The 26,171-nt window shown below is 41.5% G+C and overlaps 1 protein-coding gene across 2 annotated transcripts in view; it reads right to left on the bottom strand.

Annotated features, from left to right (window-relative positions):
* LOC136862942 (amino acid transporter heavy chain SLC3A1) overlaps window positions 1-26,171 on the bottom strand; it is a 148,124-nt gene that overhangs the window by 37,208 nt on the left and 84,745 nt on the right. For both annotated transcript variants that reach the window (XM_067139233.2, XM_067139232.2), the window contains exons 7-8: window positions 22,840-23,056; window positions 17,718-17,913 (exon numbers count right to left, since the gene is read on the bottom strand). In XM_067139233.2, the coding sequence (XP_066995334.2) occupies window positions 17,718-17,913; window positions 22,840-23,056 (413 nt within the window). The remainder of the gene's footprint in view (window positions 1-17,717; window positions 17,914-22,839; window positions 23,057-26,171) is intronic.

Below are 26,171 nucleotides of genomic sequence, written 5' to 3' on the forward strand. Positions count from 1 at the left end.
TCTCATGATGGCTCTCCACCGTACTTCACTCGTCGTGTCACGCAGCTCATAAACAATCACTATTCATGGAGCTCGTAGGTCGTGGTGAGCCAGTTAAATGGCCTTCGCGGTCGGCCGATTTAACTCCCATGGATGTTTTCTTGTGAGATTACGTGAAGATTTTAGTTTATTCGAGCTCCGTAGAAACATAATATGAACTTGTACCAGATTCAGGCAGCTTTTCAGGTCGTTCCTGCCACATCACACATACTGAACAAAGTCCAAAAGTCACTACTACGCCATTGCGAAATGGGCATCGAAGTAGAAAAGGTGGGGAAGGGGCAGGGCGCATTTTGAACATTTACCGCAATCAAGCCGTTGGGTGTATTATTTCATTCGTTCAGCATTTCATTCCATTTACAATATGAGTAAAGGAATGCACGACCGTAGGGCGGCAGCGTTGTATCTTCGCGCATCTTAAATAACAAAAACGTTATACAGACTGCTTGGTGTTTAAAGGGGCCTAAAAGCTAACTTTATCGGCCCGTAATACAGACTAACAGACGAGAGGAACGACGATCAGATGCATTCCTTGACTGACAAATGTGTCTTAATTACACTGTGTTCTTGTACTGTGTGTGTATTACGGCTGCTTAATACACAAACTGTGGATATTCCCTGTAAGGGAGTCAAATGAGAAAACTTGGCATTCACGCACTGTAGCAATATGTCCTTGCCCGACTTCACGCCGTCTGATGCGGCAGCAAAACCGTGCATGCTGTTCATATTTATATCTCAAAAAGTAATTGTCCGATTTTGAAAATACTTACATATTTGAACTTGTACGCAGTTGATCTTTTAGGCCAGCTGTATGAATGCGTGCCGTTCCATTTAAAAATATGGAGTTAGTATCAATATCTCGGTTATTAATCACCTCATGAGATTAAGTAGCACGTTGTTTTACAAGTCCCTGGGTACCATGTATGAATATAAAAACAGAATGTCGATATCTTTAACGGTTTAGAAGTTATTTCTGTGTAACATGTTAGGTGAATAACCCTGTATACATGCCTTGCAATATTTTGTTTTTAAATTCATGAATTATCTGTCTTCTTGAACAGGTCTGGTATAACCTAGTTATTTTTGAAAATCGCACCGAAGAAAATATCAGGCTCCGTGCAAGTATGGTTACATGAACAAGTTCTCCATGTAGAAATGCGCGTAGTGAGTGATATATGATGGTTACCGGAAGATTTCTATTGACCGCAGTGATAATGTTGCAGATAGAAGACGAGGATACTTTCTCATCAACCGAATAAACATAGAATTGAATTCAAACCTGACTGCATTATAAGAACAGGCGTGTTTGATAATAGACAACCAGACAACCCTCAGACTATTATTTACACTGAAGAAAATGGAAATTGCAACACCCATAACGAGTGGCGCTACATTACTGCAATTGAACATGCTGGACGAGGGTTAGGTTGTGATTCGATGATTACACTTCCAGGTCCCTCTGACCGCAAGTTTGGACAACAATCACTACAGGATATGCCCACCACGAGTTGATGAATTCGTCGAGGCATGGAGTCAATAAAGCCCTGGATCGCTTCCTGAGGAATTGTGGCCCATGCTTGCTGCACTGCACGGGTCAGTAGTTCCAGAGTTGTGGGTGGCTGAGGACGGTTGGCCAGTTGTCGACCCATCATGTCCCACACATGCTCAATAGAACTGAGGTCCGGGGATCTGGCGGGCCATTCTAAGGTTGTGATGTCGTGGAGAGCTTCTCTGAAGATGCGTGCAGTGTGAACCAGGGCATTGTCCTGTTGAAATATCCCATTAGCAATGTTCGCCATCATAGGGACAACCACTGGATTGAGTACCCTATCAACGTACTGTCGAGCAGTCATAGTGCCCTCAACAAGCACTAATTGTGATTTCACATTAAAGCCAATAGCTCCCCAGACCATAATGCTTGGTGTTGGCCCCGTGTGCCTCTTGACAATAAGATCTGGGCGGCCCCTCTACCCATTATGTCGGCGCACACGATTCCGGCGATCACTGCGGGCAAGACAGAAGCGCGATTCTTCACTAAAGACGACCCTATGGATTCGTCGACCCACGTCGATCCTTCTCGGCACCAGGCCAGCCTTACACGTCGCTGTTGTGGTGTCAATGGAACAACTTCTGTAGGGACACGGGCTCGTAAGCCAGCTGCACGCAGGCGATTACCAACTGTTTGTTGTGTAACGTGGGGTGCCACAGCTGCTCGAATTTGCGCTGCTGTTGCATGGGATTCCATGCGGGCCATCCGAATGATGCGGCGATCCTCTCTCACAGTTGTCTGTCACGCTGGGCCTGTGCCAGGTCTACGAGTGTGGGTACCTTGATTTGACCACTGCTGCCATACACGTTGTACCGTAGATGCCTGTCGGCCAACACGTGCAGCTACAGTCCTTAGCGATAACCCAGCCTCACATAGCCCAATTATCCGACCCCTCTCAAACGGCGACAGTTGTTGATAGCGTGCTCTTCTCTGTCGTCGAGACATGTTTGACGGGGAACACTTCACCGCACAGACTGCAAGTCAACTGCGCTACACCAGAGTCCGTATACTGGAGTTGATTCCTCCGCGACCAATCACGTGGGGAGACCTGTAGCAACAATCCAATGGGTCTGAAACTTTGATCGTTTACATACCTACATGGCATCGTTCCATATCTTGCAATTTCCATTTTCTTAAGTGTAATTAGTTAGTTACCGGATAACATGATTCATATATTGCAGTGTACATGACAACATAAGGTGTTCCTGATATTTACCAATCATTCTTCCTTCGCTCGTTATTACTTCGCAGCGTTTCATAGATCATGGTAAACGTTTTGTATCTTCCGAACATGTGGGAGCACTGCAAGTTCAGTGTATACATTTGAAAACCTGTGTCACATTCTACTGAACGCCATCGTCTGATAGCGTCTGTGTGTACTGGTGGCTGGTTAACAACTCGCAAAAATGTTAGTGTGCTACGCTCTAAGATATGAATAAGTAAGGCCGAACAGCGATCAGACGTGAAAACAGAACTTCTCTGAACCACAAATGCACGTCAGTATCATGCAGAGCTGAGAGAAGCGTTAAGTGGTATCAAACTGCAGAGGCCTTCTAACATGGAGTAGTTGCGATTGTTGAAATGTCGCAGAGTTGACGTCGCGTCTCCACTCATCCACAGACCCTGTTGACCGTTACGAAAAGGTAAGTAACAGAAGGCAGACGTAGGGCTGTCCAAGAATAATTCACATATGGTTTTTCTGTGTAGCTTGTTTTCGATTATGTACTTGTCAGCTTGCATTCGGGAACATAGTGGATTCGATCTCAACTGTCACAGGCGTGAAGATGATTTTCCGTGGTTTCCCGTTTTCACACCAGGCAAATGCTGGGGCTCTATCTTCATCGAGGCCACAGCCGATTCCTTCCCACTCCTACCCCTTTCCTGTCCCATCGTCGGCATAAGACCTATCTGTGTCGATGAGACAAAAAAGTAATAATAATACATTTTTCGATTGCTTCTTGCCACTGAAACCCCTTGTCAAGACCCGACTTGGAGCTAACATTCAGATGCATATTTCAGTCGCTTTTAAATGTATCAAGAGGATACACGTTGCTCGAGTTTTATCGGAAGAAACTGAACCCATCATTCACAGTCATCGAAAGGGATACCCAAATTTACTAGCCAACCTATCCGCGGGATACGTTGTTGTGGAAGGAGCATCCTTTTCTCATCACAACTTGATGAGCACCCAGTGTGTTCTTCATGTTTCTTACCCACGAGACAAGAGCGCTGAATTTGAATTGCAATCTCTTTGGACAAGAAAGGAATGCAGATATGCAAGATCCTAGGGGAGAGTTTCGGATGGATTCGAGCATATTCATGGCTAATTTCTAAAATTAGATAATTATCTAGAGTTAAATTTTAACTTGGATTTGTATCCGGGAGATAGTAGGTTCGAATCCCACTATCGGCAGCCCTGAAGATGGTTTTCCGTGGTTTCCCATTTTCACACCAGGCAAATGCTGAGGCTGTACCTTAATTAAGACCACGGCCGCTTCCTTCCAACTCCTAGGCCTTTCCTATCCCATCGTCGCCATAAGACCTATCTGTGTCGGTGCGACGTAAAGGCCCTAGCAAAAAAAAATTAACTTGGATTGGTACAGTGAAACGACCAGTAAATTTAAAGGAATTGTCATGTAATCAAATCTCTTCTGGCCAAAAATGGAAAGATTGTGCTAGACCGTGGGAAGATACGAAGCTACACGTCTATGTCGTATTGGAGGGGGAAAAGTATTTCTTCAATCACGCTTCAGTGGTTTAGACCATTTAGAGGCGAATTAAAATTATAAAATCAAGAGATTCATATTCCTCGAATTTTTCTGAACATTAGGAATACCAAATCCGGAAATGATACCCGTGGTATAATGAAATTGTGTAATGTCATGGAATTTTTTCCACTTTTCGCGCACCAAAAGCCCAGATATACTAAGGGCGAAAAGAGAGCAAGAAGCATTCCTTCTTCGGCGAGTCTAACCATATTTGAAAAGAGCGGGTTTTTATGTATAATGTCCGTAGGTGGCAGCACTCTCGTATCGGTTGAGTAGTATAAGAGGACAGTTCCGCAGCCACCTCCCCCTCAGGCTCTCGGGTGAGGCTTCCACCTCATTGACTGCGCTGGCTAAGACTGCATGCTTAAACTCACATCCACCATCTTGTAGGGGGCTTAACCTAACTTTTTACTCGTAAGAGCACAAGCCTACCTCATGGAGGTGCCTAACCTCAGTTTTACGGCCGGATCACCTTCCTGACACCCGAAAGCGAGCTTAACCTCACATCCACCATCTTGGAGGGGCTTAGCCTTACTTTCACGTGCAAGACAGCAAGCCTAACCTCATGCAAGGGCCTAACCTCAGTTTTACGGTCGGATGCCCTTCCCGACGCCAATTGCACAAGATGGCGGCTATACACAGCTCCTTATGAGGCGTGTTAAGAGCGCTTGCGCAAGATGGTGCCCGCAAGATTGCTGCTATACTTAGACTCTTATGAGACGGCTTACGGACGATTGGGCAAGATGGCGGTTATCCAATTCTACAAGACGGCGCTATACACAGCTCCTTTTGAGACGGCTTAAGGGCGCTTGCGCAAGATGGCGGTCGGAAGATGGCTGTTATACATAGGTTCTTATGAGACGCCGTAGGGACGCTTGCGCAAGATGGCGCCTATCTAATTCTACAAAATGGCGACTATACATAGCTTCTTATGAGATGGCCTAGGGGTGCTCGCACAAGATGACGGCTATACATAGGCTCTTATGAGACGCCCTACGGATGCTTGCGCAAGATGGTGGCTATACATGGGCTCTTATGAAGAAAGCTAGCTTAGAGGCTACTGCACAAGATGGCGGCTGCTGTTATGAAGATCCTTATGCATGTGGTGGAGGGTAATTTGAAATTCCACATACTCTTGTTTGTAAACAAAACCACGTGAATTTTGACAGCGGCCATCTTTAATCAACAGAGCATCGTGCCGCCATCATTAGCTACTACCTTCGAAATGTGGTGGCGGGCAATTTGCCAAATTCCCCGTGATATTTTGACAACTGTCAGCCGCCATCTTTAACTACATGCACATGGCTTACTACTACTACCTTGACGGAAGTAAAACATTATAGGGCGGGACTTAGCCACGCCGCAAGTAAACAAACTGCCCTTATTACGATCATAGTCATAAAGCAAGCTGCCCTTTTCAACACACTATCAACTTAGTTTTTAAACTAAGATGCTGTTAGAGATGCCATCCATGGGCGATTGCGCAAAATGGCGGCTATACATGGGCTCTTATGAGACAACATAGGGGCGATTGCGCAAGATGGCGGCTATACACAGGCTCTTATGGAGAAAGCTAGCTTAGCTGCCACTGCACAAGATGGCGGCTGGTGTTATGATGAAAGCTAGCTTAGAGGCTACTACACAAGATGGCGGCTATACATGGGCTGTTATGGCCTTCTCCTCTGTTAAGGCATAGTTCTATCGAACAAGTTTAAACATCCATCGCGAAGGCTGGAGTAAGCACGAACTATTAACCTGCGGTGATGACGTCATCATAGTTGTGCATGTTTAGACTTGATCGTTGACTGAAAGCTTTAGTCTTCGAGATACAGTGATAGAGAGTAGAGCGCAAACATGACGAGAACATTAATAGTTGATGTACAAGGCTTTAAAGTAAACAGCAACAAATTTGTGTTTTAAAAGGTGGCTGTGTTAGATTGCAGTGTGTTGTGGGCACCAAAACTTGTTAGTTTAGTATTTAGTCCACCTTTCCCTTACTGTTTGCAAACATATGAAGATAAAAAGCAGACTCAATGGATTGACAAAAATAGGTTTGCAGTGCGAAGAAACAGGAATACCTTATCGTTTTCTATCTTTAATGATGAACGCACATATGTCAAGAGCAGGTCTTGTTTTTTTAAACGGTTGTGAAAAGAAGGAATGGTTGCGTGATTATCTACCATCATCGTGTGAAATTATCGACATGCATGAATTAGGGTGTCCTTCATTTAAAACTCTTCCGAAGGAGCAAAGTAGAGAAACAAGTAAACAGTCTTTACAACATGTGTGCATGCTCTTTGATTGGTTGTGTTGTAGTGCATGCCGGGAGGTGAACATCATATGTAAACTGCAATGTCGAAATAACGTTAGTGTGAAAGAAACATGTGTAGAGTAAAGACATCATGTCATTTCTAACAGATACTAAGTGTAACGGAGTTGAAAAGGCAATCGTAAAGTTTTATGCATACAAAAAGAAACTAAACACTTTTACTGAAGAAGAGTTAAATGCATTACCAAAGGCATTTTTGGTTAATGTAGCTGCGAATGCTGTAAAGAAGATTTGGGATAAGGTGCCTCGTGATTGGACACAAGATCCTGCTTTGTCAGAGCTTCAAACGTGTAGTTTACATCATGAACACGTGAGTTTACGTAGGAGACCTTCTGTGAGACAGTGTTGTACATGTCAACTGATTAAACTGTATCACGGACCTAAAACTAACGAGTTGGCTTCGCTTATAAACACTTATCATGGCTGCGAAGAGAGTAAACAAGAAAAAGGCGAAGAAACGTGCTGGGAGAAAGGTGAGGAAGCATGCTGGGCATGAGGTCATCAATAAAGTGATAGATCTTCTTCCCTTCGAGCTTCATCTTCCTAGTTATGAGTACTGCGGCCCTAGAACACGACTTGACGTTCGCTTGGCACGAATTGTTCCTGGTATTAATATGTTAGATGCTGCCTGCAAAGAGCATAACCTTGCTTATCGACAAAACAATCCTGAGCTAAGACGTGCAGCTGATAAAAATCTACTTCGTAAAGCTATGCTGCATGTGTCGTCACTTAGTGCTACAGTTGCTGAGATGATAGGAGCACTTGTTGTTGTCGGTACAATAAAAGGAAAACTGTTACTAGGTAGTGGCAAAGGCAGTAAAATAAAGAAAGGATAAAACAGATTTACTTGAAGAAAAAATGTATGTATATATTCTAACATAAATATGAATTGACAAAACATATTACAGGTGTTGTTTAATATTAATCCTACAGCTGCTCGACTAAGTGGTATGTTCCGAGCTGTCAGCGGAGAGATGGCGTGGAATGACATTAGTAGACGAATAAGTAATAATGCTAACTTAGAAGAAGGGAGAGGTAGAGGATCGAGAGTTAAAAACACACACAAAATTTAAAGTGCATCCTCTTTATTAATCCATGAATGAAAGCTCTTATTAAAACCAAGCCATTTAACATACAGTTTATTGCCACGACGTCGAATAAGACTTTCAACTAAATAGTGATGAGGATATTTTGTTTTCTGCAGTTCTTCAATGTTTTGCTAGGGGCTTTACGTCGCCCCGACACAGATAGGTCTTATGGCGACGATGGGATAGGAAAGGCCTAGGAGTTGGAAGGAAGCGGCCGTGGCCTTAATTAAGGGACAGCCCCAGCATTTGCCTGGTGTGAAAATGGGAAACCACGGAAAACCATCTTCATGGCTGCCGATAGTGGGATTCGAACCTACTATCTCCCGGATTCAAGCTCACAGCCGCGCGCCTCTACGCGCACGGCCAACTCGCCCGGTATTCTTCAATGTAGAATCCTCCTTCAATAGGCTGTCCTCTGAGATCGCGAAGTAAATACGTAACTGGATTTGCAAACTTAACACTCCTGATTTGAAAAATTTCAGTGCTCCAGTTGGGAGTGTACACTTTTGCAAAAGATAGACCTGTGTTTGCTGATGCGAACAAAATCACCTTCTTTAAAGCGATAGCGGCGTGGATCAGCAGTTTTAATTACAAGGTGAATAGCATCTAGGCGAGGTGTATTCCTTATAACAACACGTGGATTTGTTCCGATAGTGCGGTGAGGTGTATCGTTGTACGTAGATACAAGTCTAGGTAGCAGATCAATCCAACGATATGAACCTTGTGCTGTAAATTCCCGTCACATCATTGTTTTCAGTGTAAGATTAAAGCAGTCTACAACACTTGCCTTGAGATTGTTGAACGTAGAGTAGTGTTGAATGCCAAGTAACTTGAGGTAAGAAGAAAAATCCTTGTTGTAAAACTCTTTACCTTGATCAGTTTGAAGAAGCCTTGGGCAGCGTTTCGATTCTTCAACAATATGTTTAAGTGCTTCTTTGACTTGGGCTGCTGTCTTAGAACGCACACGTTGTGCAAAAGCAAACTTCGAGTACACATCGATAACAGTAAGTAGATACTTATACCCCTTATTGCTAGAGGCATATGGAATCATTTCTACTAAGTCTGCTTGCCAGAGATCACCTTTTCCTCTTGTAATAACGCGTCTGCGACAGTAGGTGTGACGTGCTGCTTTGTGTAACTCATGTGCAATGTTTACATTTACAGGGGAGATCTTCTCTTGATGAGCCATTACAAAATAATACCGGCATGTCGTAATTCTCTCTCTATTTCTAGAATTTCTGATTCGTGGCCTGTGTGACCATCATCTTGGGATGCTCTTAGAAGTTCTGATCGTTCAACAAATAAGTTTGGATCATTCTAATATCTTACATCTACATACGGCAATAAAGGCTTGTAGATAACATCAAGACCACGTGCAGTCGGAAACAGCTTAGAAATAAACTCCCGATACTTGTAACTCTTATTTGCATTTACAGCTTCTATTCTCTTGTAATTACGTCGTGTTATGTCAGTAGCAAAAAGTATTGCTTTATATTTTTTAAGATCATCTTGTAAAATTATATCCTTGTCAGGTATTCGTGAGAAAAGAAGTTCTAAGAGTCCTTTCGTAGGTTTATAGGTAACACCTTTTACAATAAGTTTGTTGGTATTAAACTTAACATTTGAATTTCCTATCCAGAAACAGTCGTCTTCGTAGCGAATACCGTAGGTGGTGTCAGTTTGCCCTGTGAAAATGTTTTGTATATAAAGTGCAAAGAGAGATCCATAGGTGTCTTGAATAAAAGTTCTAAACTGATTACGATACTCTGGCGTGATCATAACCTCAGACAAAGGTGGTAGATCTTGCGTCGATGTAGTAGGTGTTTCAGCAATAAAAAAACTCAACACGCTTAGATGGTGAAGTATCGCTAAGATCTTCTTCCTTGTCCTATTCTTGATCTTTATCTTGCTTCTCCTCTTCCTCATCTTGCTTCTCTTGTTTATGCTTCTCTTCTTCTTCATGCTTCTCTTTATCACATGACGTTTGCATAGAAGCAACACTTGAAGTTGACTGCGGCAATGAAGTAGAATTAAAAATTTCTTTGAGTGGTGTACTTAGTTGCGTTTATAAAAATAAATCCGCGTCTGCTTGAATACGTTTAACCTCGTTAAATTTTCGTCGAATATTGTTTCGAGTTTGGATGATACTCTTTGTAATCTCCTTGCTATATGTTAACATGATGATGGGTTTTGACCAAGTAGTTACTGTAATTCTGTGTTAATGCATACAAAATGATCGAAACCCATGCGATATCGTCCATGCTGAACATCACTTTCTTTATCAATAACTAAAAGGCTCTAACGATGTGATACCAACATGTAGCACACATACGTTTAAAGTCATTGAATGTCATATCAGTGTTAACATGATCATCATACACATGTCGCATGTTGCACTCATCTTGCCGAAAAAGTACAATAACATTTGCGTTGTCGCGTATCAACTGCTTAGGCACACGAGAATATGTTTGGCATAAATGGATGCAATCAACATCCCAAACTAAAGAATGCACGAATAACGTTTTGCTGTTCTGTTGCGACATCGTCAAAGATCATAAGAGAATTAGGAAGCACATCGTCCGGTGATGGTATTTGCTCATGTGAATTAAATTCAAAATATTTTATTCCATCTTAAACCAGATCGTGCATTACAGTTTGTAGAATAGTATATAGCGGTTGATAGAGTGACTTTGCGAAAACGTAAATATTCTCGAAGCGTATACCATTTAAAGAAGTAATGAGTGTAAGTAAAAGATTTGTTTTCCCGCATCCCGACGGGCCTGATATAATACATCGAACAATAATAGGAAACAACGTTCCATGACGTTTTCTTGTAGTTGTACTACAACTAGGTAAGCGATGTTGCACAATGTCGCTAACAGGTAGTGTATCTTGCTGCTTTATAATCTTCATGTTAACTGAATCATAAAGTGGGCAATAGTAATATAAACAAAACAAGAGGTAACAGTTAGTTTATTATTTGCCCTTAACGAGTAAAGTCGTGTGCAGAATGGTGAAACAACGATATCCAAACGACATGAAGCAGAAGAAAACTGTCGGATGGAAAGTTGTTATAAAGGCTGCACAAAAAGCTATTCGAGGGGAATACAATCCGCGTGTAGCTATTACTAAGGCACTACGCGCAGCAAGAGCGAGAATTTTTCCAAAGTGCAGAGCAATGTTTAGTAATCGTGCACGAATTATTCCTGTACCAAAACGAGGAGGATTTCTTCCTGCGCTGTTTGCTGGCCTAGCAGCTTTAGGGTCATTGCTGTGCGGTGCTAGTGCTGTAGCAAGAACTGTTAAGGCTGTAGAAGAAGCGAAACAAGAGTTGAAAGAGTTTGAACGTCATAACAAGACGATGGAGGCAATTGCATTACGAGGCAAAGGTGTTTTTTTGCTAAGGGCTTTACGTCGCACCGACACAGATAGGTCTTATGGCGACGATGGGATAGGAAAGGCTTGGGAGTTGGAAGGAAGCGGACGTGGCCTTAATTAAGGTACAGCCCCAGCATTTGCCTGGTGTGAAAATGGGACACCACGGAAAACCATTTTCAGGGCTGCCGATAGTGGGATTCGAACCTACTATCTCCCGGATGCAAGCTCACAGCCGAGCGCCTCTACGCGCACGGCCAACTCGCCCGGTAGGCAAAGGTGTACACATGAAGCTAGTACCATACAAAAAAGGGCTTGGCATCTACATTTCTTCAAAAAAGTCTACTGAATGCACTGCCACATCGAGCTCTGGCGCATGAAGAAGTTTTTACGTTTGCTAAACAACTAGGATTTCGTTATTTTCGAGAGGTGTATATGCGCGATAAGTACCAGCGTGCCCACGTGAACCTGAAAGTGCCGTAATTAATTTGGACAAGAGTCGCGGACCTGGAACTCATTACGTTGCTTATTTAAAACGTATATCTAAAGTATGGTATTTCGATAGCTATGAAGACTTACCTCCTCCCTTTGAGCTCATACGTTATTTCGGAAGCAGTGCAAACATTGTTTATAATAAAAACCGTGTGAAAAAATTAATACACGCATGTGCGAACGATTATGTCTTATGTTCTTATATCACACCCAGACAGTAGAGAAAGAGCGTTAGTATGCATGTGATGACTATCGGTGAAATAACGTTTGCTGTACGTGGAGAAGGACCTGAAACAACCGTCTATTTTAATCCACCGATCGAACTTGACTATCAGCTACATCGTCTTGGACTAGTATCGTTTGATAGCTACAATAAAATCTATAATGTGCGTGATGGTGTAAACAAGTTCTATTACGATAAGTATGTGCTAACGCTACACTCAGGCAGTTACTCAGTAGAAGATATTCATGACTATATTGAAAGTACGTTAATTGATCACTTTGGAGAAGAGAGTTTTAGTAATCATAATTACAGGTTCTCAATCACTGTAAGCAATATTACACATAAATGTGTTATTGAATCATCATTTAATATTGTATTCAAATCACAACCTGATTCGATTAGACCATTGCTCGGATTTTCATCAAGGGAGCTCCTACCGAACGTACGCTACGAATCTTCACTCTTCGATGATTATCCTGTGAACATTACTTGTAATATCATTACAGACTTGAATAGTAATCTACAATCTTCGAACGTCCTGCACGACTTTATTATTGCAGAGGAACATGGATATACTATTCGTGAGAAACCAGCAGTAGTTCTTTATCATCCTGTGTCTGTAAAACACATTAGTAACATTATTCTTAGGCTTGTAAACAAACATAAGTAGCTTATTCATTTAGATCGGCACGCGTACGTAGGTTACAAACTTCATCTCAAGCCAGTATGAAAAACAACTATAAAACACGGCGTACATTCCGAAGACGTACTACATATTTGCGAAGACTCATCGAGTTAACAGATAACCATAAACAGATATTCCAAGATTTAGGTTAGGCGCTACAGCAATAAAATGGAGGAACTAGACATTATGAATACAGTAGAAACTTGTGAAGGTATAGTATGAAGTGAGCTTCATTCCTATCAACCTTTTACGTTTGGATTAAATAACAATGATGAAATTCACTTTATTATTAATCAGCAAGATGTATACCCCTTACCACATGAAAGCTATTTCTATGTTGAAGGACGACTAGATAAGTCAGACGGAATCGGACCAAACACATCACAACTAAACAAACATGCTCTAGCTTTTCTCTTTTCTGAAGCGCGATATGAAGTAAACAATGTCGAAATAGATAGAACGAAGAATGTTGGTATTACAAGTGCGATGAAACTCTACCCTTCTTTTTGTGATGAAGAAAGTAATCTTTTGCGGATGGCAGGATGGTGTGCAAAAGCTACTAACAACTGGATGATTAATGAAGATGGAACTTTTACGGGTATGTTATCACTGAAACATATTTTTGGCTTCGCAGAAGACTTTACACGTATTATAATCAACGCAAAACAAGAGCTTATTCTGATCCGTGATCGAAGTGATTACAATTCTCTCAAAGCAGCAGAAAAACCAGTGGAATCGAAAATTACACTTCATCGTATTTTGTGGAGGATTCCGCATGTAACCTTATCCGATCGTGAAAAACTTCGATTGCTGAAGATTGTAGAAAATGATGCACCATTACCTATACGTTTTCGAAGTTGGGAGCTGCATGAGTATCCTGTGTTACCACCTACATATTAGCATAGCTGGCCTGTTAAAAATCACGTTTTACTGAGACGCCCCTGTATATTATTTTTGGATTTCAAACCAATCGTAAATTCAATCACGAAAAAGATAGCTCACTGTTTGATCACTGTAAATAAAGACATGTTAGACTATATCTCATCGGAATTGCGTATCCCTACGAAAACATAGACATTAACTTTGAGAGAAAAATAAATCTGGGATGCTCTATGACATGTTTTGTAAATTCCAATCATCATATTATCAGAAAGAAAATCGTCTGCTATTTTCGCCTCAATAATTTAAAAATAAAGCACCGATTGTAGCTATAGACTGCTCTTATCATGAAGAATCTATAAAAGAATCTCGTTTAGAATTTGAAACATCTGAAAACATTCCTGCTAACACAGCTGCAACATTAGTGTGTGCTTCGACATCGTACGCTATGGAACAGAAAGAGTACAACAAACAAAACTGTAAATGTGCATGCTTTTTGCGTGCTCATACGCAACATCTTATTTATCTCACACGGGTAAGTGAGGCTATTAAGATGTTCTATAAACATAGAACCTCATTAGAAATGCCAGAACATCTCATTCAATACTTACCGCCAGGACTATTATCTACGTACGCGGCCCCTTACGTACATGGTTTTTGGGACATCCTTCCTCTACACAGTAAGATGTCAATCGATGTAGCTTTATGCAGAACCTGTCAGCGTCATTACAAGCATCGAGGGGAAAATGGTGATGATGTTTGGGATGAACCAAATCCGAGGATTGAACACTGTACACAGTGTATGGATGAACGTTTTCCAGTACCTGATGACGATGATTCAGAAAAGGAATAAACCACATGAATAACAACAAGGTGAAAAGTGCATTATCTCTTTTGTAAAGCATAACATACTTAGTATAATATATTTCTAAATGTTTTGTTTAATTTGAATGTTGCAGGAGACATTACAATTTCGGAAGCATGCTACCTCTTTGCAAAACGTTGTTAAGAAGCATAGCAACCTTGTCAGCAGCAAAACGAACACTATTGTAGTACATTGTAAATACCTACTTTATTGCATTCAAAATGTTGTATTTACTGCATTCCTTTGCCTCCTTACACCTACTCATTATTGAGAACACGATCAAGTCTAAACATGCACAACTATGACGACGTCATCGCTGCAGGTTAAAAACACGTGCTCACACTAGCCTTCGCGATGCGTGTTTGAACTTGTTCGATAGAGATAAGCCTTAACAGAGACGAAGGCCATAACAGCCAATGTATTGCCGCCATCTTGTGTAATAGACTCTAAGCTAGCTTTCTTCATAACAGCAGCCGCCATCTTGTGCAGTAGCCTCTAAGCTAGCTTTCTCCATAAGAGCCTGTGTATAGCCACAATCTTGCGCTTTCGGCCCCTAAGCCGTCGCCACCATCTTGTGCAATCACCCATAGCCGGCATCTCTAACAGCATCTTGGTTTAAAAAACTAAGATAATAGTATGTTGAGAAGGGCAGCTCGGTAAGTATGCTGAGAAGGGCAGCTTGCTTTATAACTATGATCGTAAGCAGCGCAGCTTGCTTGCTTGTCCTGTTAAATTCCACGCTATAAAGTTTACTTCAGTCAAGATAGTAGTAGTAAGCCATGTGCATGTAGTTAAAGATAGCGACTGTCAGCTGTCAAAAAAGCACGTGGATTTTTCAAATTGCCCGCCACCACATTTCAAAGGTAGTAGCTGAAGATGGTAGCACGATGTTCTGTTGATTAAAGATAGCCGCTGTCAAGAAAGCACGTGGAATTTTTTCAAATTGCCCGCTACCACGTACCTAAGGTAGTGGATAAAGATGGCAGCACGATGCTCTGTTGATTAAAGATGGCCGCTGTCAAGAATCACGTGGCTTTGTTTACAAACAAGAGCACGTGGAATTTCAAATCGCCCTCCACCGCATGCATAAGGATATTCATAACAGCAGCCGCCATCTTGTGCAGTAGCCTATAATCTAGCTTCCTTCATAAGAGCAGCCACCATCTTGCGCAAGCGTCCCTAGGGGTTCTCATAACAGCCTATGTATAGCAGCCATCTTGTTCAAATACATAGCTGCCATCTTGCGCAAGCTCCCTTGAGCCGTCTCATAAGAAGCTGTGTATAGCCCCCATCTTGTAGAATTAGATAGCCATCATCTTGCGCAAGCGTCCATAGAGCGTCTCATAAGAGCCTATGTATAGCAGCCATCTTGCGGCCGCCATCTTGCGCAAGAGCCCTTAAGCCATCTCATAAGGAGCTGTATATAGCCGCCATCTTGTGAAATTGGCGTCGGGAAGGGCATTCGGCCGTAAAACTGAGGTTAGGCACCTCCATGAGGTTAAGTGTGCTCTCTTATGCTAATCTCCATTGCCCTACTACTCAAATAACGTCTCGAGAATACCCATTCCCCTACTACTCAAGATAGCGTCAGGAAGGGCATCCGGCCGTAAAACTGTGGTTAGGCCCTTCCATGAGGTTGGGCTTGGTTTCTTGTGCGTGAAAACTTAGGTTAAGCCCCCAAGATGGTGGATGTGAGGATAAGTTCGCTCTCTTAGGCGTCAGGAAAGGCATCCGGCCGTAAAACGGAGGTTTGGCCCCTCCATTAGGTTAGGCTTGCTCTCTTACGCGTTAAAAGTTAGGTTAAGCCCCTCCAAGATGGCGGATGTGAGGTTAGGCTCGCTCTCTTAACCAGCGCAGTCAATGAGGTGGGGGCTCTCCCGAGCGCCTGAGGGGGAGGTTGCTGCCGAACTGTTCACTTATACTACTCGGTAGGTTGGCAGTAATGCTCTATTTTGTAGACGCTTCGTGCATTTCGCATACCAGACAATGATTTACCAGCATGCACTTCCCCTCACACTACTGTTACAGCAGCATACTACACGTCAGTATTGGCTACAATGAGGAAGCACATTGCAAAGGAACGACCAGAGCTTTCTCGGACTGGGTGGCGACTTCATCATGACAATACACGGTCTCACGTCGCCAATTAAGTCATGCAGTTTCTGGCTCGATTCAACATTACCTGTGTACCGCATCCACCTTATAGCCCTGATCTTACACTCCGTGATTTTTCTTTATTCCCATCACTAAAGGCAAATTCGATTTGAGAAATCTGAAGCGATAAAGAGAGCGATTCTCAAGAACCTGACAAAGAATAGTCTGCAGCATGTGTTCAAGGACTGGCAGAGACGCTGTAAAAACAGTGCTTTGAAGTAGGAGGGGACTACCTTGAAAACGATATTGTAAACATTGAAATGGAGTAATAAACATCTCTGAAATAAACCAGTCTCAGTCTTTATTGATCAGCTTTCCTACTATCGTATGCCTTTCTGAAGTCGACGAATGTAATGACATCATTCTTGTTTGATGAACTGGAAATATTTCATAGAGTTTTTAGATTTAAAATTTGCTCTACGCATGATCATCCTTTTCTGAATCCACCTTGATATTCGCCGATTTCTGGATCCAGTTGAGATTCTGCACGTTTCAAGCGAGCTTGGGATAGAATTTTAAAGGCTATTGACAGCAGTAAAATTCCACGATAATTGTTGGAGTCTGTCTTGCTTCCTTTTTTGTACTGTGTACTCGCCATCTTCCATTCTGCAGGGATTTTTTCATTTCGCCAGATTTAATGCATAATTTCTTTGAGTTTTGTGATTACATTTTCTCCTGCATTTTTTATAGTTCTGCATTAATTTGATGTCTCCTGATGTTTTGTCATTTTTCAATGAGTGAATTCTCCCTTTAATTCCATTTTAGCCTACTTCTTAAATTTTATTTCAAGTAGTAATTAGATTTCATTAAGCTACCCGTCGATTATGTCAACAAGTGACCGAAGAGCACGGAACCCCCTGAGAATAGAAGATTCTACATTTGCAAGAGCCAGAGGCCGATGTTGACTATCGGTAAGAAAGGGTACAATACAACACAGTTGTCGTGACTTATGGAATGACCCTCGTACTCTTCTCTCTTCGCACAGTACCCACAGTCCTCCCGCCCGCTTAGCTGCTATGACCTCCAGTATTCCGTGGTTTCTGATTTTCACACCAGCCAAATGCTAGGGCTGTACCTCAACTGAGAATATGGTAGCAACCTTTCCAGTTCTGATCCTTTCGCATTCCTGCGACGTTAAACCACTAGAGAAATTAAATAATCTCTATGGATTATTGTTTGCAACATCACAACACTCCAAAGTTGATCATTTTATTGATGTGTGTTAAATAGCTGCTCATTGAAGTTTAGGGCTAGAACGGGGCTGTACTCACCTGGTATACGTGAATACATGGTCTCCCAGTAACTTCAACTCCGTTTCACCGTTCATAACAGCCTCAGTGCTGCGCGATTCGACCAGAGCCCGATACAACTTCATGTGACTCCAATCGGCTCGCTCCTCCATCTCAACATTAACAGTGGGGTAGTTGCCGTTGACAGGAATCCATGTGTGATTAGCGCTGGAGAAACCTGTGGGCACGTAAGAAAGTCTGACAATTTTAAAATGGCTGACAGAGAAAGGATTCCATTCCCGCTTACTGACCATATACTGTAAGACAAATTAACCAAGTGGTTCAACCAACATCTTTTTTTTTCTAGTTGCTTTACGTCGCACCGACACAGAGAGGTCTTATGGCGACGATGGGACAGGAGAGGGCTAGGAGTGGGAAGGAAGCGGCCGTGGCCTTAATTAAGGCACAGCCCCAGCATTTGTTTATAAATTATAATCAACGAAAGAATGGCATAACTCTTTCGCAACACTACATTTATTTATAATCCCTAACGAAACAGAATGCCGCTGGGCTGAGTGGCTCAGACGGGAAAGCACTGCCCTTATGAACAAATAATCCAAAATTTAGGCCTAAGTTATATCCTTTTCAGATCACGAAAGCACCTAGACAAGTGCAAAGTAAAAATTTCACTGCCCGTAATTTCAACCCTGAGTGGAACAACATAGTTAGCTGTATGCCTGACAGCCTTTGCTTTCAGGAGTTAACCTGAACTCATTTCTGTTGTAGGGAGAGTGACTCTCAGGACTACGCTCCACGTAACTGTTGAAAGACACATTTCTCGTCTTTCTCGTGAACGATGCAACCCTCATCCCACCAGGTGAACTAGCACATATAACACAAAACAATATTCAACTATATTATATTAAAACAAAAGATATATTAAACATTTAAACAACGCATATATTTGCATATCGGACTACTGTTGAACAATGCGGGAGGAAGCCCACTGCTTCCAGTATTGGAAATTCCTACTTGACTCTTGAACATACCTTATTCCGTAATATAATAATACATACATTTTCATCATAGGCTGCAATGCCTTACAGCATTCAGTCTGCGAGCATCTGTGAGTTTACTAAACGCCTCTGTTTGTCACTAGCTCTGTAGTCTCGTTTACTTCTATTCCTCTTATCTTTCAATCATTAGAAACAGAGTCTAACCATTGTCGTCTTGGTCTCCCCCATGACCGAGTCCTTTATTCTCCTCCATTCGCTTCACATGACTTCACCACCAAAACCTGCTTATGCGTACAGCTTCATCCATCGAGTTCATTCCTAAGTTAAGCCTTTATCTCCTCATTCCGAGTACCTTCCTGCCATTGTTCCCACCCGTTCATAGCAGCCATCATTCTCGCTAGTTCATGTTTGTTATTTCTATCTTATGAATAAGATATCCTGAAACCATCCAGATTTCACTCCCTTAAAGCAAAGTTGGTGCGAAAACAGACCGGTATAATTGTAGTTTCGTCCGGGAGCTGACTTCTTTCTATAAAATACTGTTGATCGCTCATTGTATTAGCTTTGCTGTACCTTGATTCAATCTCGCTTACTAAACAACCAACCTGGGAGAATACACACCCAAAACACTTAAAACTGTCTACCTGTTCCAGCTTTGCGTTCCCAACTTGACATTCAATTCTCTTAGGTTTCTTAACTACTGACATCACTTTAGTCTTGGAAAGGTTAATTTTCATACCATATTCATTGAGCCTATTTTCAGGTTCAGGTTGCAGGCTTTCAGAACAATCTGCCATTAAGACGAAGTCGTTAGCATAGGCCAAACTGTTTACTCCATTCCCACCAAACTGAATCCCTCCTTGCCATTTTAAAACGTTCAGTAGATGGCCCATATAAAATATGAACAACAAAGGTGAAATATTACAGACTTATATAACCCCTGTAAGTATTCTGAACCTCGTCGCCATAAGACCTATCTGTGTCGGCGCGACGTAAAGCCCCTAGCAAAAAAAAAATGTATTCTGAACCAAGAACTCATTCCACCACCAATTCTCACTGTAGCCCAACTTGATTGCTTTTCATAATCGTCCTTAATTCCATAAACCCCCAATACAGCTAACACATTTTCCCTCAGTACACTGTCATATGCCTTCTCTAGATCTACGAAACATAAACATATTCCTCTCGTAGCACTTTTTATTACCTTTCACATAATGAAAATCTGATCCCGACAGCCCCCACGTGGCCTGAAATCGCACTGGATTTCATCCAACTTACTTTCAACCACTGATCGCACCCTCGCCTCCAAAATACGAGTGAAAACCTGGCCTGGTATACTGATCAATGAAATACCTCGATAGTTGTTACAATTCTTGCGCTTCCCTTGCTTATAGATAGGCACAATTACTGCTTTCGTTCAAACAGATGGTACCATACTAACATTCCCTCATAAACTTATTTGTCTATGAAGTCATTTTATTCCTGCCTTCCCGCTATATTTCACCTTTTCAGGTCTAATTTTATTTATTCCTGCTGCTTTATGATAGTGGATTTTTTTCAACCATTATTTCCACTTCCTCAAGCGTAATTTCGTCAACATCATTGGATTGCTCCCCATTGCAACGTCACCAGAAGGATTTCCCTTTACATTGAGAAGATTTTCAAAAATATTCGTTCCCCCTGACCAGTTATTCCCTGGGATCTCTTATGAATTCACTTTATTTACCCAAGAAACTATTCATTTCCTTTTTACCCTCCCACTCTTAGATTGTTCATTACTGCCCAGAAATGTTTCCCTGCCGCTTGACCTAGCCTTTCCAGGTTATCACGAAAATATTCCCACGGCTTCTTCTTGGATTCAACAATTATTTGTTTCGCTCTGTCTTTCACCTAGTTACAATTCACTGTCTGCATCAATCCTTGTTTGGGGCCATTTCTGATACACCTTCCTTTCACATTCCACCAAGATGTTCGCTTTTTCCCATCTTTATATACAGTTGTTCCTATTCATTTCCTTGCTGTTCCTAGTACAGCATCCCTGTATGCCAGCCATTCTCTTTCTATATCCTGAACCTTCTTACTGTCTATTGTTTGAAACTTTTCGCTAATCATATACATGCACTTCTGTCTAATTTCCTTGTCCTGGAGAATTTTTTAACCTTATTCGTCTGCGGGCAGATTTCGCTTTCTCTATCCTAGTCCTAGACATACTTAGTTCACTACAGTATCATCAATAATTCCCCGGAAAAACCAAGTATTCTTAACCAATTTCCTGAATTCAAATTTGGTTGTGATACAGTCCGTTTTGGACATAGCGCTCCTACTCTCCGATATGCAGCGGTGAATTGGTTTGTGCTTGAAGAATGTATTCGTATTCGTAATAGCTAATCCCATACCAGCACAAAAGTCCAGCAATCGCTTCCCATTCCTAATAGTTTCCATATCTTCCCCACATTTACCCGTCATCTTTTCGTATCTTTCAGTTCTACTTCTAACTTTCGCATTGAAATAGCGTATTAGCACTACCCTATCCTTGCTGTTGACCCTGACTACGACAACACTCAGCGCTTCACTTGTCAAATTCATCCTCTTCTGCACCCTGACACGGTGAATACACTGAGACAAATCACGTCCTAATTTCTCCAACAGCTAAAACCTCCCACATCATTCGCTAATTTACTTGCCTAACAGGAACGATGTTGCGTGCGTGCAATATTAATCCAGATGAATAGTCCTACCAGGCACTTTGCCATTCCCTTTCTAATACCTCTTAAGGAAACTTTATAATCTCATAACTCTTCCCCGTTATTTCCCCTCACCCGAATATCATTATCTCCTAACATATTTAGAAGTATCCTCTTTCCTGACTCAGCCAGTTTTAGATTCTTTCTTCCATAAACCCCATTAATATCGATAGCTCTCCATCGAATTCCATTTAATTCGCCAAGTTGTTCCCAAGGACTCCCTCGCCTGTCAAATTGAAGTGGTACTCCATTACTCCCATAGGTCCACGGCTTGGTTATGTTCTGAGCTCGGTAAATTTCGTCAAGCACGATACTACCTGCGTACACATACTTCCAGTGAGAACCTCTCCTCTAACAGGACCACCGATGGATTGTATAGTCCTAGTAGCCTGAGCACAAAGAGGGCCATGACTCAGAATATGTCCGAGATGACAACTCCTATTCCATAGTAACTGGTATACCGACTCTCAGGACCACAAACTAGACCACTCAGCCTTTCCCCATGGTTCACGAACTAGGGCGTGACTAAAGTACTCAAACCACGAACCATAATTACTGTACAAAATTTCATTGTACTGAATCAAATAAATCGGTTAGTAGGCAAAAGCCTGCGAGGGCTATAGTTGAATCCTTCCCTCGGCAGATCTTACATCCAATCCATCACATGTCTCATCTTTCGAGGACCCCGCTGCCTAGCCATACGGTCCACATATATTTCAGTGACACGTGGTCTGTGAGCGGTATTGCTTGAACCGCTGCGTCCCCATAAATACGGTTCCACGAACCCTAATTTGGATAGAATACTTAGTTCTCAGTCAAAAGTGACTATCTTAGGATTGGCAAGACCTCTACATCACCAGTGTAAAAGTAACTGTGGCCATTTCATAGCAATTAATTTATTATAGAAAGATTTCCAAGAAGAGCAATTTATAAGTAGGAAGTCATTTTGGTTTTGTTTGAAGCGAATTATAGACGTACTGAAATATATAGTTTCCAGATTTTGATTAGGGGAATGGCATCCCAAGTAGTATCGAAATAAAGTTTAATTCACTCACATTACAGTATAGACAGCAGAAATCTGACCATCCATTAGGTTCCAGATGTAAACTATTCAAGAACAGGGAAGTTGGACTATCTAGGTAGCCAAAGGAGCGAATGGACAATACGAAGACAGTCACTGTATACACACTCAGTTACGAATACCACTAGGACGAGGCATCAGGAAGCGCAGTGATTCAATTATTAAAATTTCGTACTTCTACCCGTTCTCCAGTTCCTTATTTTACTACCATAACCCCTTAGTCGATAAAAAATTAGAAGATATAATCTGAATTTGTGTCGCTACCAGAAAATGTAAAAATAATGGACTCCATAAAAAAAAATATTAATTACTTACATACATACCCGCATGTTTGTCAGCATTCCACTGCATAGGTGAGTAGGACACCTCCTTTGAATGCGTGGATAATGTATCTTGTGTATCATTAACATCCTCCATTCCGATTTCATCACCATAGTACGTCAAAGGTGTACCAGGCAATAATAAAATAATCATGTTAATAGCATCAGCTAAGGATGGACCCACTCGTGATGCCAAACGGTTTACGTCTTTATCACCCACCTGTTGAACAGACATCGTTTACGGAAAATTAATACTGGAAAGGAAATGGGAAGACAAATTTTCATATTACTGCAAAAGAAGTAATCAGTACTAGGAAATTGTTGCTTGATCTTTCTAGTCTAGAAGGATACAAGTTAAATTGCTCTGCAGATGGCGCTATATCAGTGCCAAATCTACGATAGCCCAGAGATGTAGTACTAAAGAGAGGTGTGAGGGGTTTCGTTCCGGAGATGGAGAAAAATTAGTACCAGTTTTATTTTATTTTTATTTTTTTGCAATCTGATTTATGTCTCACCGACACAGATAGGTCTTATGGCGACGATGGGATAGGAAAGGGCTTGGAGCGAGAAGGAAGCGGCCATGACCTTGACTAATTAACAGCCCCAGTATTTGTCTGATGTGAAAATGGGAGGCCACGGAAAACAGGTCTTCTACTATACAGAGGAGTAAGATGAATTGTTCCAAGATGGCGCAGTATTAATGCCAGATCTTATACTATAGGGAGGGGCTAAGGTAAATTATTCCGGAGATAACGCTATATCTTCTAATACAGAGAGATATATGCTAACTTGTTAAGAAGATGGCGTTATATCTCTGTCATGCCTTTTTGTTACAGAGAAGTAAGGAGTTGGGGTTGACGCTAGGTGAGTGCAGGCAATTTTTACACATGTTCATCGTTCAATCAATCAATCAATCAATCAATCAATCAATCAATCAATCAATCAATCAATCAATCAATCAATCGATCGATCGATCGATCAATCAATCAATCAATCAATCAATCAATCAATCAAACGATCGATCAATCAATCAATCAATCAATACCGATCTGCATTTAGGGCTGTCACACAGATGGCTGATTCCCAATCAATTGTTTACTTGCCTTCACTTAAATGAATTCGAAGACGTTAGAAATTTGTGGCAGGGGCTGCCTGGTCGAGGCGGTAAAGGCTTGTTCGGTTCACCCTGAAAGACATGAATTCGATTCGCCGTGAGGAAGTCGTAAGATTTAAGAAACGAAATTTCCACTTCCGGAGATGCATATGGCCATGAGGTACATTCCGCCTGCTCGAAAAGAAATCCCAGTTAATTCCTGGGGGCAAAGACGGCCGGGCGTACAGCTAACCACTCTACCCAACCAAGTGCCAAGGTTACGGATAGTGGAAGCCTCTACTTTTCACCCCTCCCATGGCCTTCATTGCCTGTATGGAGACTGCATTGCTTTGCTTTCAGAAATTTATGTAACACATCCCTTGGTAAATTCTTAGAATCCCTAATTTATCTTCCTATAAACCAGTACTTACCCCAATTTATCCTCTTGAATTCCAACTTTATCTTTATATTATTACTTTTTCTACTTTCAAAACCTGCATTATTCCTCTACTAATGTTATTCCATGACATCTCCCCACTGATGGCTCCGAACATACCGCTTAATCGAACAGTCCGTCTGCTTGCCGAAACATCGCAGAAACAAAACCAGCTTTTAAGTTGGAAAGGAGTGCCTGACCAACTGATGAGCCCAGATGGCACATTTTGGGCGAAATGCTACACACGCACGCAACCTAACAACATAGGAGCTAGTTCCTTTGAGATAATCTCCTTAATCCCATGTCTTCCCTGCCCAAAGTTTAGAACATTTTCGTTAAACCCACTCTTTTGTCTGAAATCACCTAGAATAAATCGTGTTTCTTTCCATTGAGTCTTTTCCAGATCTCGAATCAAGTAAAAGTGGTGAGGGTCCCATACACTGGAACCACACTCTAATTAATTGGGATCTTACCGGTGACATATAGGACCTCTCGTTTACATCCTTACTATAAACCCTAAATACCCTCATAACCATATAAATAGATCTGTAAACTCTATTTGCAACCCCGTTAATGTGATTACTCCGATGAACAATTTTCGAGATATTAGCAGATAGGTGCTTACAGCAGAGCACTTTCAATGTACCTTTAAAGGTGGTAAGTAATGGCAACGACCCGCTGTGCTGGACGGATAAATAAAGTGATTAAGAATGTGGTGCAGTTTAGAAAGAAATAGAGTCAGGAAAGATGGTGGCAGAAAAACGAGATTTAAGGAACTTACTAGGAAATTGAATTTATTAGAAAAGTCAGCCGAGGTAAACATGACGGCAAGCATAATTAGGAGTCATATGCGTTTTAGTGAAAAACTGAAATGTATGTATGGGTACTTTAAGCCAGAAACAGGTTCCACGAAAGACATTCCATGAGTCGTTAATGAACAATGGGAGGGTACGTGTGAGGATTTACAGAAAACATAAACATTTAGTCAGCAGTATGTAAAGATGATAATAATAATATCCAGGTGCAGGATGCGACTAATACTAGCGAAGTACTCGTATTTCTTCTGATAATAAATATACTTACAAAACGATACCGAATTTGAGAGCTGAAAGAGCAGCTGGAATTGTAAAAATTCCTGGGGATATACTAAAGGCAATGTGTTGGGATGTACTAACATATCTGAAGTAGAAAGTTGAAGATTGCTGTCGAGACTGAGGGCTATTAGACTAAACAAAACAATGATTGAATAGGTGGCTAAATTTCTAGAAAATATGATTCAGAGAATTAGAGAAGGTGAAAAATTATCTGATCCTGTAATGATTAAGATTACTGTTTACATAAAGCAGGTGTAAAAAATGGAGAATTGCTATAGTAGCCCCAGTGTACAAGCTAAAGGATGGTAAACATAAAGCGTGTAATTACAGCCTGGTCAACTTGACACGTGTTGCTTGTAAGATCTGGGAAAGCATTCTTTCTGAGCATATTAGACACGCTTAAGAAATTACTGACTTGTTTGATGGAAGGCTGTTCAAATTTAGGAAAAGTTATTTCGGTAATGTTGAACTTGCAGGATTCCAGCAAGACATTGCAAACGTTTTAGTGTCAGGAGGTCAAATGGGCAGTATCACTATTGATCTATCGAAGGCTTTTGGTAGGGTAGATCATGGGAGACTACTGACGAAAATTAGGATTATTAGATTAGACAAAAGAATGCTAATAATGTGGCCAAATTTCTAGAAAATATAATTTAGAGAAGGCGATTCATTATCTGATCCTGTAATGATTAATACGAGGGTTCAGCAAGGC

Source organism: Anabrus simplex, chromosome 2, assembly GCF_040414725.1.
Source record: "Anabrus simplex isolate iqAnaSimp1 chromosome 2, ASM4041472v1, whole genome shotgun sequence".
Taxonomy (NCBI): Eukaryota; Metazoa; Arthropoda; class Insecta; order Orthoptera; family Tettigoniidae; genus Anabrus; species Anabrus simplex.